General features: G+C 42.5%; 1 protein-coding gene across 2 annotated transcripts; it reads left to right on the top strand.

The window, feature by feature from the left end:
- The first annotated feature begins 3,325 nt into the window (after positions 1 to 3,325).
- On the top strand, positions 3,326 to 5,502 carry CALHM6 (calcium homeostasis modulator family member 6). Of its 2 annotated transcripts, none has more exons than XM_024756682.1 (2): positions 3,326 to 4,072; positions 5,021 to 5,502. In XM_024756682.1, exons 1-2 carry the CDS (start codon positions 3,326 to 3,328, stop codon positions 5,441 to 5,443), a joined length of 1,170 nt encoding a protein of 389 aa, XP_024612450.1. In that variant the 3' UTR covers positions 5,444 to 5,502. The 2 variants fall into 2 exon arrangements, with proteins under 2 accessions (XP_024612450.1, XP_024612451.1); XM_024756683.1 differs by having other exon boundaries at positions 3,397 to 3,610; positions 5,021 to 5,497.
- Positions 5,503 to 14,066: the final 8,564 nt, after the last annotated feature.

Here is a 14,066-nt window from a genome sequence, read left to right as displayed (position 1 = left end):
AGCAGGACCATACAAAATTAGTCTCAGTTCTCATGAGAACTACAGAGACTAATGTTTGACATCCAGCTCACTTAAGGATGACTGCAAGGGACTTTCAGATTCACAGTGTGAACGTATACTTCCTTTCAAGAGTTTCTCTTGCTTTCTTTTCCAAGAAATGTTTTGTGGTTTCTGAAATCCATTTCTGACACCGATAATAACAGTGCTGAGAAACAAAGTACTACAGTTTAACAAAACAAAACAAAACCCATAACCATTGGTTTTTCGCTGTGTTTAACATGAGAGTCTCTCACTCATTCCTTAGAAGCTAAAGTAAGTTGGTGTTAAATTATAGGTTTTCAAAAGTGTAAAGTTCTTTCAAATATTATTTAGTGTACTCTCAGAGAAAATTCTTGAATCTTCTTGAATTACTATGTTACTCTATTTGCACTAAAGGCTGAACTTCTGAGCAATGGCCTCTCAGAACAGAGCCGGCTATAAAGGGCTGGACAATCTTCAATAGACCTAGAACCACCCATTGCTCCAGAGGTGGTAAGGGTGGGTGTCCGGGCACTAGACTCAAATCAGGGGCTGGGAGGAAATTCAGGCTGGTGGGCCGCAGCTGGACTCTAATAGTTATGGAAACCTGGAATAAGTACAGAAGGATCGTCTTATCTGGGAGATCTGTGATCGGGGGGACACAGTGGTGGCATCCCCAGGAGGTGGTGTTTAGAGACACAAGCTGACAGGATAATAGGTGAGGATGCAGCTCAGTCTCTAATGAGTTTCTGGGGGCAGGATCATAAACCACATACTCTGGTCTATAAAGCCCCTAAAACCCGACCTTCCACCTGCAGCTCTGCCCTCGTGATGCACCACCTTCCTTCTCACTCTCAATGCTCTCGTCACTCCGGCTGTCTTTCTAACCGCAGAATACTAAGCTCCTTTACACCCAGAGCCTTTGTCATTCGCATTTCTGCTTAAATGTCCTCTCCTCATAGAGGCTTTCTCAGGACCCTCTGTACCACATGATTGCATTTTAATTATCTGCGTAACCTGAAGACGTTCCCCCTCATCATCTATATCCTCTCCACTAGAACATCAGCTCAATGAAAGCAGGGCATCTCTTGGTCTTGTTCCTTGTTGTACCCAATAACACCAGGCACTTTTATAGGTACCTGGCATATTCTGGGTGCTTATTAAACCTTTAAATGAATGACTGAATGAACAAATTAATAAATTGGTTAACAAATGAATTACTCTAGTCAGGATAGTAACTAAAAATAAATGAAACCAAATCCTTGACAGCGGCGAGGAAGAAGAGGAAGGCTGTCGCCAGATGCAAACGTCTTAATAAACGGAGGGAATGAAAACAGATTGCAGGACTGAGGTGACGGAGGAGGTCATGCTAAACAGCTTGAGCCCTGATGGAGAATAAACTATTAGAAGTGATGGGGAAAGCCCAGGTGTGGATGTAGTAGTGGGGGAATGCCAGCCCTCCCTCTTGTTCTGAGAAATGTGGGAGAATAAATAAATCTCACTCAAGAGAATGGAAGGGTATGTTTGAGTTAGGTTACAATTAAGGGAGATTTGGATAAAGCCATCTGCACAAAGGTTGTGATATAGTGGAATTTGTTCAGGACGTTATGTGGAAAGCGTGGGAAAGGAGGCAACATCTCAGAGGAGTAGGGTGGCAGTGAAGAGAGGAGAAAGGTCACCCACAGGAAAAGGGAAGGAGGAGTTTTTGCATATGTGGGCTTGCAGAGATGATAGTCATAGCAGAAGTGATTTGCCTCAAACATGCAACTTTGATGCAAGTTTACAGGAAGCCTGGCAGTACCTGGTCCAACTCCAGAGAAGAGGGCCACAACTGTCCAGCATGACAGAAAGGACCTTGATCTGGGGACAGCTTCTGAACACTCACACAGAGAGAGTAGCTATTCATCCCAGTGCCAGATGGCTCTGTGCCAGGAACTGGTGCTGGGAGGGAGCTCAGGAGGCAAGTTGAACTAAGAAAAGAGTAACATGTTCCTGCCCCGTCTCTAACAGTTCAGTCGGCTCTGTGGGCTACCTGTTCTTCCCAGATAAATAAGGCAAACCTAGGGGATGGGCTTGAGCAGCAACCAGTTCACTGTGACCTGCCACCCCCACCCCAGACTCTGTATCCAGACACCCTCCTTGAAGTGAAATGGACAGCTCAGGGCACACTGATCCTCTGAAGGTCGTGAAGGATCACTGAGTCACTGAATACAATCCTTGATCTAAACAAGAGCATTCATTTGGATTCTTAAATAATGTACAACACAGTTGTCTGTTGTCTCTTCCTGACGTTGCAAGGTGAGAGGTAATCCCTCACACTGAGCATTCGTTAATAGGCACACCCTGTGTGTAAAAGTGCTTTACAGATGCTACATAATTTACTTGTCTCAACAATCTTGAAAAGTGAGCACTATATTCTGCTTTTACAAATGAGCGTGATGAGTCTAGGGGGAGCGAACTTATTAAACACACACATACACACACACAATGCACCTGACATCACAGCCCACGTCCTTTCAAGTACACCTCACCTCACTCTAGAGCTGCACAGAGTAAGGCTCAGTTTCACAGAAGTGGTTTTAGCTTATGTCAGAGAAATGCTGCTTTGAGAAAACTGAAAGTGGAGGAAATAATGTTAGTTAGATGTGGCTGCAGATTGAAATTTTTTGGTTCAACTAGTGTTTTTTGAGCAGCCATGTACCGCTCTCCTCTGCTGATCAACTTGGTGGTCACTGAGTAAGGATGTGATACTTGTCCACGTACTACCAGTGTTAGGACCCACCTGAGGGGGGAAAAAAGAGGCAGAAGACAATACTGTCTATTCAGGCTAATGCCCTGCAGGAGACCAGGCAGAGGCGGACAGTGGTAGTTCTGTCCAGAAGGGGGACAGAAACGAGACAGACATCATGGACATACTGGAATTTGAGCGGGGCTTTGCTGCGATTTAGTTTATGAAAGAGAAACTGGAAATTTGCCCTTGAATAATGTTTCCTTTAAATAATCAGTTTTGTTTGGTTTCTTTGTTTTGTTTTGTTTCTTGCAATTGTTTGGTCTGACTGGGAGTGGGTTTAGGAGCCAGGGTGGCTGCCATCAAGGAAAAGCTGGTGTTTTTCCCAGTTTACCCAAGTAAAAAATATTCATTTGGTGACTGCATAGGGTCATTAAGGGTAAGGAAAGTCCCCTTGTCAGTTAGGAGGAAACAAAACTCACAGTGGAACAGGGCCTATCTTCCCTCAGAGTTCCGGAATTGAGAGATAAGGTCACCAGTACCTCCGCTTCTGGAAAGGTGTGAGTACTAGGGAGGTCAATGGTGTGTGTGTTTGAGTCTGCCGCACCTAGTCTGGTTGAAATAAGAAAGCGAAAGCTCAGGAAACCCAGAGAAGACCTGTTTCTTTTTTGGAAGGCACTGCTTAGCAGAGCAGAGAAAACCCCAGACCCCAGAGCCTCCCCAAATCATTCGAGGAGCTGGGCAGCGAAGAGGCAGAAGCACACGGGCACATCCACGGCGCCCTGGGGTAGGAGACCAATGGAGAAGTTTAGGGCGGTGCTGGACCTGCACCTCAAGCACCGCAATGCGCTGGGTTACGTCCTGGTGAGCTTGCTGACGGTGGGCGGGGAGCGCATCTTCTCCACCGCGGTGTTCCAGTGCCCGTGCAGCGCCGCCTGGAACCTGCCCTACGGCCTGGTCTTCCTGCTGGTGCCGGCGCTGGCGCTCTTCCTCCTGGGCTACGTGCTGAGCGCGCGCACCTGGCGCCTGCTGACCGGCTGCTGCGCGCAGGGCGCGCGTACTGACTGCGGCGCAGCGCTGCGCGGGGCCTTGGTGTGCGCGCAGCTCAGCGCTGTCGCTGCGGTCGCGCCGCTCACCTGGGTGGCCGTGGCGCTGCTCGGGGGCTCCTTCTACGAGTGCGCCGCCAGCGGGAGCGCCTTCGTGGCGCGGCGCCTGTGCTTCGGCCGCAGCCCCGGCTGCGCGGCCCAGCTGCCGCTGGTTCCGTGCCATCAGGTCCAGGCGCCCGACGTGCAGGACCTGCAGAAGGAGCTCAAGGCCCAGTCGCAGGTCGGGCGCCCGCGCTGGACGCGCTGGGGGGATCGGAGAGGGACGGGCTTCTACGGGGATGGACGGGGGAGGTAGAAATGCGTGCCCTTTCTCCAGACATACGACACCCGAAGACTAACTAGACTGCTTGTTGGCTTCTCGTGAGCCAATAGGCATTCCTTCCTTCCTTCCTTCCTCGCTTTCTTTCTTTCTTCCCTCCCTCCTTCCTTTCTTTCTTTCTTCTTCCTTTCCCCTAACTCCCTTCCTGCCTTCCTTTCTATCTCGGTGCTTTTTCTTTTTTAAAATTGAAGTACAGTTGATTTACAATATCGTGTTAGTTTCAGGTGTACAGCACAGAGATTCAGTTATACGTGTGTGTGTATTCTTCTTCAGAGTCTCTTCCCTTATAGGTTATTACAAAATATTGAGGATAACTAATTAACGGGAGAAAGGCACTTGGGCACTCGTATAGTGTCAGGCATCCACTCTGTACCAGTCACCGTGCTGGGCCCTTTACTTCCTTTATTATTCTCTTCTGTCTTTACAGTGAATACACTGAGTCCAGGTCAAGTTGCTTGTCCAGTCAGAATTGTTACAGTAAAATGAGTCTGCCTGGCTCTAAAGCCATCACCCCACACTACTTCTGGGCTTGTAAAGCTAAGAGGTTCTTGGAAATGAATGTTTGTTTCATTGGATTTTCTGAAATTCCACGTTTTGAGTTCCAGGGATTCGACATATAAACTCCTCCTTGGGCCTTTGACATGCCTTGGAAAATGACTGTCTTGTCAAGTGAGCACTTGTACTGAGGGGTTCGAGAGGTTACTGCCACTTCCTTCTCGTAAGGGATTAGGGCCTAAAGCTGTTGCTTGTCCATCATCATAACTCTAAGTAGTTCACACTTTACCTGAGGATTTAAAAATTTCTTAAAAAACATGTGACTAAATTGCTATTTTGTTGTGTTTTCTGAAGGTGTTGGGCTGGGTCCTGATAGCAGTTGTTATCATCGTCCTCCTGATTTTTACATCCATCACCCGATGCCTATCTCCAGTTAGCTTCCTGCAGCTGAAATTTTGGAAAATCTATTTGGAACAGGAGCAGCAGATCCTTAAAAGTCAAGCCACAGAACATGCAACCGAACTGGCAAAAGAAAATATCAAGTGTTTCTTTGAGGGTTCACATCCAAAGGAATACAACACTCCAAACGTAAAAGACTGGCAGCAAATTTCATCACTATATACTTTCAATCCAAAGGAACACTACTACAGCATTTTGCACAAATATGTGAACAGAAAAGAGAAGAATCAAAGTATTAGATCTTCCAAAGAAGATACGGTGGTTCCTGTTCTTGGCTTTGTAGATTCATCTGATATGAACAGCACTCCAGACTTATGACCTTATGAATAGGAAAAAAGTTCTTTTGAGTTATTGATTCATTAAAAAAAATAAACATTGGTATTGTTTATGACTTTTTTTTTTTTGGTCTTCCAAATTATGGAAACATAGCATATTAAATCAAATAAAAATTTAGAACTTTATCTCTTTATTATATTATAAGAAAAAAAGGAAGCAAAGGTAAATGGTTCACTCAAAGTGACAACCTGGAACTAAATCAGAATTTTTATATCCCTAGCCTGGGGTATTTTTCACTGAAAAATAATGCTGCTTTCAAATAAAAGAATTTAGTAGCAAAAACAGCAAAAGAACATCAGACCTTTCTTTTAGGGTATCTGATTTCAAATTCACTTTCATGCAGACAGCACATTGTTTGGTACTTTAAAATACTGGCATTTTATGGCTACTAAAACAAAATACAAAAAAAAAACATCATGAAAAGGGAAGTAAATTTTTTTAAAAACAAAATTTGAAAAACTATGATAATTGCAGGCATAACCTGTATTTAGTTTGTAGGATCAGAAGGAAAATTTTAAAGCTGTTTATTGTGGTAAATTTCAAATATACACAAAGGTAGAAAGGATAGTATTATGAACCCTCATATGGTCATAACACAGCTTCAATGGAGTGGGGAAGTCAGCTAAAGCCTACACCATACAAATAAATATAGAAATACAAATTGTGAGCTGATTTAGATTGAGGAGGAGGGGGTTGGGGAGTGTGAGAAACTGAAATCTGTAGAATCAGAGAAGAGCATTTCAGTTTGCAGAACCGTATGTACAAAGACGGAGGTGAGGAAGATCTTAGTACAGTCAGAAGCCTTAAAGGTGACTAGAGAAAATGTGCAAGGGACAGCTCGTGCAGCCCCTCGAAATCATGCAAAAGATTTTGGTTTTCATCCTATGAACATCTCAGGAAGATTGATCTGCTTTTCTTTTTATTTATTTATTTATTTATTTATTTTTTGTGGTACGTGGGCCTCTCACTGTTGTGTTGAGGTGGACTCTCAACCACTGCGCCACCAGGGAAGCCCTGATCTGCTTTTCTTGTGGGAAAAGGAATGGCAGGGGGAAGAGGTAGAGCCAGGGTGGAAATGGACAGATTAATCAGGAGGTTACTGCAGGGAAAATAGGTGGGAGTGAACCTGAACCTGGTTGATGGTGATGAAGACAGAAAAAGAAGATAGATTCAAGGTGGACTTTGACAGCATTTGTGGATGGAAAGGATGCAAGGATGTTTTTGAGAGCAAAAATATCTATAGATAAAATTCTGTTGCTTGATAATGCCAGGACTTTCCAGGGGATCTTAGACTGTCATTCCTGTCCATCTCCCAAATTTATGGCTGTTCTGTGCGTTTAAAAAAATGACTTATGAAACCTTTGCAAAACAACTAAGCACAGATCATATTTAGCCCTTCTTCCTCTTTCGGCAGATCCTCGCACCTGCTTCTATTTGCCCTTTGTTGCATAGGGGCCATTAAAAAGTACTGGTCAGTAGAACTGAATTTCCTGTTATTGAGAGTCATATATTGCAAGAAAGTTGGCAGAGAAACTGCATGATCAGTTCTTTTCTATTCCCTAATGAATAGTTTTGAAAATCATATCATGACGACTTTCATTTTTGCTTCCTTTATTTTAAAATTTCTTTAGTATATTCTTCTCTTCAATATTTTTTTTCTGGCCTACCATTTATACTTATGTATAATACTGTCTTCAATAGTCTCATGTTCCATTTTATTGACTTCTGCTCCACTTTCTCTTGCACAGTCTTTAATATTATTGTGAAAGTATATATGCTTAAGGTAAAAAATGATGATGGAAAAATGTGTGAAAGAAGAAGTGAAATTACCTCATTCCTTTGCAATATGTTCTTCCCAGAGGAAGCTGTATACTCCATGTCTAGATAAACATTATCTCATACTATAAATGTGGCTCTGCACATTTTTCATATAAAATATCGTAGTTCCATGTATATATACATAACAATTTACCTCCTGAAAAATTACTGCATAGTATTCTACTGATATGATTCCTTTTTTGTTAAAAAAAATATGCACACGTGCACACATTCATAAAGTATATAAAGATAGGCACAAAATTGTCGAATTTGGTCAATTCTGAGGAATAATAATGGGTCAGGGGATTCTTTTGAACCTCATGCACTTTTTTTTTTTTCTTTTTGCGGTACACGGGCCTCTCACTGTTGTGGCCTCTCCCGTTGCGGAGCACAGGCTCCGGATGCGCAGGCCCAGCGGCCATGGCTCATGGGCCCAGCCGCTCCGCGACATGTGGGATCTTCCCGGACCGGGGCACGAACCCATGTCCCCTGCATCAGCAGGCAGACTCTCAACCACTGTGCCACCAGGGAAGCCCGAACCTCATGCACTTTTGATCTTTGGATTTTAAAATATTAAGAGTATAATTAGAAACGATTAAAAAGAACCCTTACTACTGGTGTAGGGCTTTACAGTCAATAAAGAGGTTTTGCATCTTTCACTTCATTTTATTTTCAGGAGTTTGTGGGATACCCATGAAACACATCATTCACACTTACAAGTAAGGAATCGAAGGTTAGAGAAGTCACATTGCTAGGCCAAGGTCACATGGTAGAACTGAAGCTAGGGGACTGCTCCTCTCTGGATCGTGTAGTTCAAAGTGGCCACTTGGCTGTTTTTATTACTGGGTTAGATTTTTTTCCCCTTTTAAACCCATGTGCCCTTGTGAGCGGAAAAGATACAGATGTCCTTAGTGACCCCCAGGAATTTTCATGTCCTTCAGAAACTTGGCGACTACTGATAGCTAAGACCACTTTGAACAAACACAGTGAGATCAGGACACAGCACAGTTATTTCACGGTGGGAACACGGTCACCACTATTTCGCAGGGTACATCACTCTTTTGACCCTGGCCCCAAACAGGCCATGTCGTGGGCTCAAGAAGCATTTTTATACTCAATGTATAGTCTTTATAATATAGCAATTAAGAGCTCAGTCACTGGAGACAAATGGGTGGTATATGAGCAACTGAAGCATATTTTTCACAGTTCTGGAGGCTGGGAACTCCAGGGTCAAGGCACCAGCACATTAAGTGTCTGGTGACAGCCCACTTCCTGGTTCACAAGTGGTTATCTTCTCACTGTGTCCTACATGGTGGAAGGGGCAAGAGAGCTGCGGTCTCTTTCATAAGAGCACTAATCCCATTCATGAGGGCTCTGCTCTCATGACCTAATCATCTCCCAAAGGCCCAACGTCCAAACACCATCACGTTGGAGATTAGGTTTCAACATACGGATTTTGGAGGGACACAAACATTCAGTCTACAGTACTGGGTTGTTGTTCTGGCTCAGCCTCTACTAAGGATATGAGCTTAATCATCTCTCCAAATCTCGGTTTCAGCAGTTGTAAAATGTAGAGTAATCATATTATTTACCCAGATGATTTTTGCTCACAACTGAGATAATGCCAGGAAAATGCTCAATAAACATAATATATTTTTATTATTGTAAGGCAGTAGGCTAACTGGATTGGAGAAAAGGAGAGAAATAAGATAACACTCTTAAGGAACTCTCAAGGAATTGGTAGGTAAATAAGTAAACAGTTAACCACTATAGGAAGGGGAATAAAATATACGATAATTAGAAACATAAGCAAGGTGTTTTGAGAAAAGAGAAAATAAATTCTGCCTAGGACTATTTGGAGGAATTTTCACAAAAGAGGAAATAGTTTAAGGCTTCCTAGTGAGTTGGATCCCACTCACCAGGGAGGGACTGAAAAGTCAACCTACTAAAACTGTAATAAACTCCCAGGCTACCCGGAGCCTCCCAACGAAGGTCCCTTGAGTTACATTCCTATTGAACATTGCTGCTCTAGAACATGGTAATCAGCGTTAAGTCTTAAAGAATTCTCCCCGCCCCACCCCGATGTGCCATTTCAGAGTTTCTCCACAATAGCTTCTTTCTCTGGAGCGTTCTTTTCTTGAATTCAACTTCTTTTGTGGGCGTGGTGATTGTAGTTTTCAATGTAATGTTTCATTCGGTGTGTGCAGAATTAAAAAAAATTTTTTTTTAACAGTGGCAGCTTAAGAATCTATCTAATTCAAACCAATACTGCTATGGAGACTAACTTCTTCAGAACTCTTCCCAGTATGTTCGCAGTGTCTGGTCATATATTAAACAGTGATTGTCACAAAGAGCTCAATATCCACAAATTTTGACATTCATCGCGAATCAAGACAAACCAATTCAACATAAGAATTTTGAAAAGTCACAGATATTCAGTCCATAGCATCGTCATTTAAAGCTTTTAAAATCTACCTGTCCTCCACTCCATCCCACCTGGCTACCCTTACTTTTTAATATTATCCAATATAAATATAATCTCTGAGTTATTCAGGCTTTTGACATCCTACCACACCCATGAAACAGCATGAAAGGCTCAGTCTTACCTCTTCACTCAACTGGTTCTCTTTTCAGTCATTGTTCCAATGTCTTGACTGGGATTTGATTTTATCCTACTTACAAGCTAATAGTTAGCCTGTTACTGTAACATGGAGGCTGGCAGAAGAGATGAAATTTCTGGGCCAATGACCAAAATCTGTATTAATCGCAGCAGAGCAGACAGCATGAGCATTGTGTTTGCATTGGTTCCCCTTGCCCCCAAGTCCTAGGGGGAACAACACAGAAAGCTAAGATGGATACCTGCACACAGTGCGCGTTGTGTTGCTGGAGAGAACACTGCGCTTAGGGTACCACCATTTTATAGCAAGTAGTAATGAAGCCTGCTTTCTGTTTAAGAGAGAAATTTTTTCTCTCAAGGCAGGTTGCTGCAAACACAATCCTGAGAAATGACCTGGTAAAAAACAGTCAGAGCCTTGCATTCCTGGCATACTAGTAAGACATGCAAAAGCATGAGAGACCAAGGGAGGACTATCTCCCATCACGCAATATCTTCCAACTTTCAAGCCCCATTTCAAATCATACTTCCCCCTCAATGCATCCCCCAACTCCATCAGTCCACAGCAACTTCTTCCTTCTCTGAACTCATGACTTCACCTCTCAAACTCACTGTAGCACTTGATCAGATACCTGCTTGTATCATATGAAAATTTTGTGTTTTCTCTTCCCAGAATGATTTTATGACTTCTGAAGACTTAAAAAAAATTATCTTGTAAACGCCACAAAACAACAACAAAACTGATAAAAACAAGTGAGAAAGATTAAATATATTTATCATTTCATTAAGAAGAAAAAAGAGTTTAAGTATCACAAATACTTCTTGAAATTTTAAGACACAGGGTACATGACCATGATAATATATCAGTAACCAGAGATTGTGTCTTGGTAAATACACTATCATTTCTGGACTTGAAAACCACTTGTTTGTCAATCACGTGATTATTTATGTTATTTGTTCGTCTTTCGTGTATGACACTCCGTTTCTTAAAGGCAGTTTATAGCATAAGAAAAATGGTTATATAAATATATTTAATATTTTGCTTGCATATCATAGAGAAACAAAATTTAATAGCCAAAAGTTTTTTTTCATGGCGTATCCACTAGCAACTTGAGTTACTGATGTTCCACAGAATGCAGTTTGGGAACCAGTACCTCAGATAATCAGAGGCAGATGGAAAATCCACTGTTGTTTGGCTTGTTTCATGGTATTCTCAAATCACATAGTCTATTCAAAAATAGCAACTTGAATGAACTCAAGTCTGAGACATGGTCAAGCTGTGGGGCAACATTTCAATGGCCAAGCAAGTAAATGGATACATAGGGGATTCATTAAACTATAGTTTATTTCATGGAGACCAGATCATCATGTGTCTAGGCATCTTTAAAGATACTTAAAAGCACTTGGAAAGAGGGCAGTGCATAAAATAAAAAACAGATGTTTCTTCTCTTAAAAAATCAAAACAATCCTAACCCCTTTCTCAGCTCCCAGCTCTGCTCAAGAACTCTTGATGAGACAACTGCTTTTTATTCAATTCCCATGCAATCTAAGAAGACTAACTTTGAGTCCACATGCTTTAACTTTAAATCTGCTTGCCACCGTACATAGCAACAAAATTCCACAACCCTTCCAGCCTCATAGGCACATTTATCCCAGCTAGAAGCTGCCTAACTCTCCCTGCAGATGTGTGCTGAGTCTCTGTCTATAAAATAGGCATTTTATTTTCTAAAAATGTAAACCTTTACTGCACATCCTCTATATCCCCACTCCAATTTGAGATTCAATAATTTATACTTGCTTAAGGAGTGCTTGATAAATGTGATCATTGGCAGTGAAAGGCTACCCAAGGAGGTACTTCTGGTTTAAATTGTTGGTTTGAAAGTACATATTCAGCCACAAGCAAACAAAATAAAAGGATTTTTTTCATGTCATAAAGCAACCAGAGAACAGGGGAGGAAAAGGCAACACTTTTTTTGGAAGTTGTAAAGCAGGTGGTAAGTGGTGACTGTACTACCAGGCCTGAGAAATCTGAATCCCAAGCCAGAACTGGAGAAAGATAAGAAGCAATATGATTTGTACTGTACAATCTGTACAAAAGGATCAGGATTTTGCAGCAGCAGCCACCTCTGGAAATGGGTCTGGCAGCAGTTATATGCAGGATTGGTTGAAAGCTTGTTTAAGAAGAACTGGTCCCTCAGATCTCTGCTGCCATTCCAAGCAGCTGGACAGCTGCTTCTCCCTACCTTAGCAAAAACGGGGGTTTAATCTCTAGATAGAGTTTTTCAAAAAATTTCTGAACTGAGACAACAGGATAGTTGAAGACAGGGATACTATATTGAACAAAGTGAAATAAAAGTTAAAATATACATACTGAGTTTTATTTTCTCCAACCTGGCTCCCAGAATGCTGGCATCCAGGCTCCCATTCTTCAAGCAGTAGGTCAGGAGTCATATCTAGCAAATTTGACTGCCCAAGAGAAGAGACCTCAATAAAATGACACATTTTGAGGGTCACATTTAAATTCCCCAACTGCTCGGGGGTGGCAGGCAGCTGGGGCAACTAACATCACATCTGCCCTCTCCATGGTCTGAGTGGCAATCCTGACCTCCTGGGGTGCTTACAGCGCACCAGTTTAAGATGCAAAATTAACAATTGTTTTCTCTCTCCTTCTGCCTTGCCTTCCTTCTAAAGAAGAGCTGTTTGTCTCAGTTATCATTCCTGCCCCTCTCTGAGCCCTGTGTTTTCGTGCCAGGGCTCTCACACAAATCTAGCTTCACATCCTGAGTGAAATATTTCACAGGAATGTAATTCTGGAATGATCTCATTGAAAAAGCACAGCCAGAAAAGGCCATAAGCATTCACACCCATTGCCCGTTCACACCCAAGGCCAAGGAGATCGCAGACCCCTTTCCCTTAAACAGAGAATGTGCTTGGGGCCCAAAGCAAAGCCCACCAGCTGCCCATGGATATTATCCTGCCCACTGCCAGACCCCCTGCTTGCAGACTGAAGCCTGGGTGCAGAACAGCCACCACCACAAAACATTCTGCACTGTACAAGGACAGACTCAGGAGAGCATCCAAGCAAACAGGCCTCACTTTGCAGAAGCTCCCTATGTTTCACGGGAGATATCTGGCTCCAGGAAAGACCGGCAGAAACTATTGACACTCCCCTGTCACAGCCCCATAAGACAGAAGGATGTCAGAAGCCAAGCTGTTAAGGATCCTTCCCATAGCTGCCTGCTTTTCCCAACTCTCTAACTCAGTTGCTATCCAACTCTTGAGAGAGTCAGAAAGTAGGGTATTTAACTCTGAAACTAGATGTCAAAGCCAGGTCTAGATCAGTCCAGCAGGGCTGAGACCAAGGGAAACTGGAGAAGAAATAATGTACTTTGATGGACTTTCAAAAATCCTAGCTGAAAAATCACCAAGTTGGAATCTTTGGAAAAAAATTCCTCACTCCAATTTGTACCCCACTCCCAATGAATCCTCATAAAATGATCCAGAAGAGGAGAAAACAAATTAATGGTTTTCCAGGTCTATAAATCTAAAGCTATTCTAAAGTAAAATGTTTATTAAGATAAAAAATAATATAATAAGTCCCTCAATTTATTATTCTTTGTTGAAGCCCATAATCTACAAGCTCCACTAAAGTTCATATTTTATCCAATATGGGTGGATAACCAAGGAGCTCCAGAGATTTGAAAAAAGTATGAGAGGCAGAAGCCAAAACAAATGGAAAAAGTTACTTGGAGGAAACAGACACTATGTACTCCCAAGAAAACTTTAAAAAGACGACCAGTAATGATTTTAGAGATGTAACAGGAGACATGACATGTATGAAATGAGAATAGAATTGTATTTAAAAACATTTGAAGGACAAAAGAGTTCTTGAAAATTAACATGATAGCAGAAATTAAAAATGCAATAGGGCTTCCCTGGTGGCGCATTGGTTGAGAATCCACCTGCCGATGGAGGGGACATGGGTTCGTGCCCCGGTCCGGGAGGATCCCGCATGCCGCAGAATGGCTGGGCCCGTGAGCCATGGCCGCTGAGCCTGCGTGTCCGGAGCCTGTGCTCCACAACGGGAGAGGCCACAACAGTGAGAGGCCTGTGTACCACAAAAAAAAAAAAAAAAAAAAAAAAAAAAATGAAAAGAAAGGTATGAAAAAAATA

Source organism: Neophocaena asiaeorientalis, unplaced genomic scaffold, assembly GCF_003031525.2.
Source record: "Neophocaena asiaeorientalis asiaeorientalis breed wild unplaced genomic scaffold, Neophocaena_asiaeorientalis_V1.1 scaffold125, whole genome shotgun sequence".
Lineage (NCBI taxonomy): Eukaryota > Metazoa > Chordata > Mammalia > Artiodactyla > Phocoenidae > Neophocaena > Neophocaena asiaeorientalis.
This window is presented reverse-complemented; position numbering and strand designations above follow the sequence as displayed.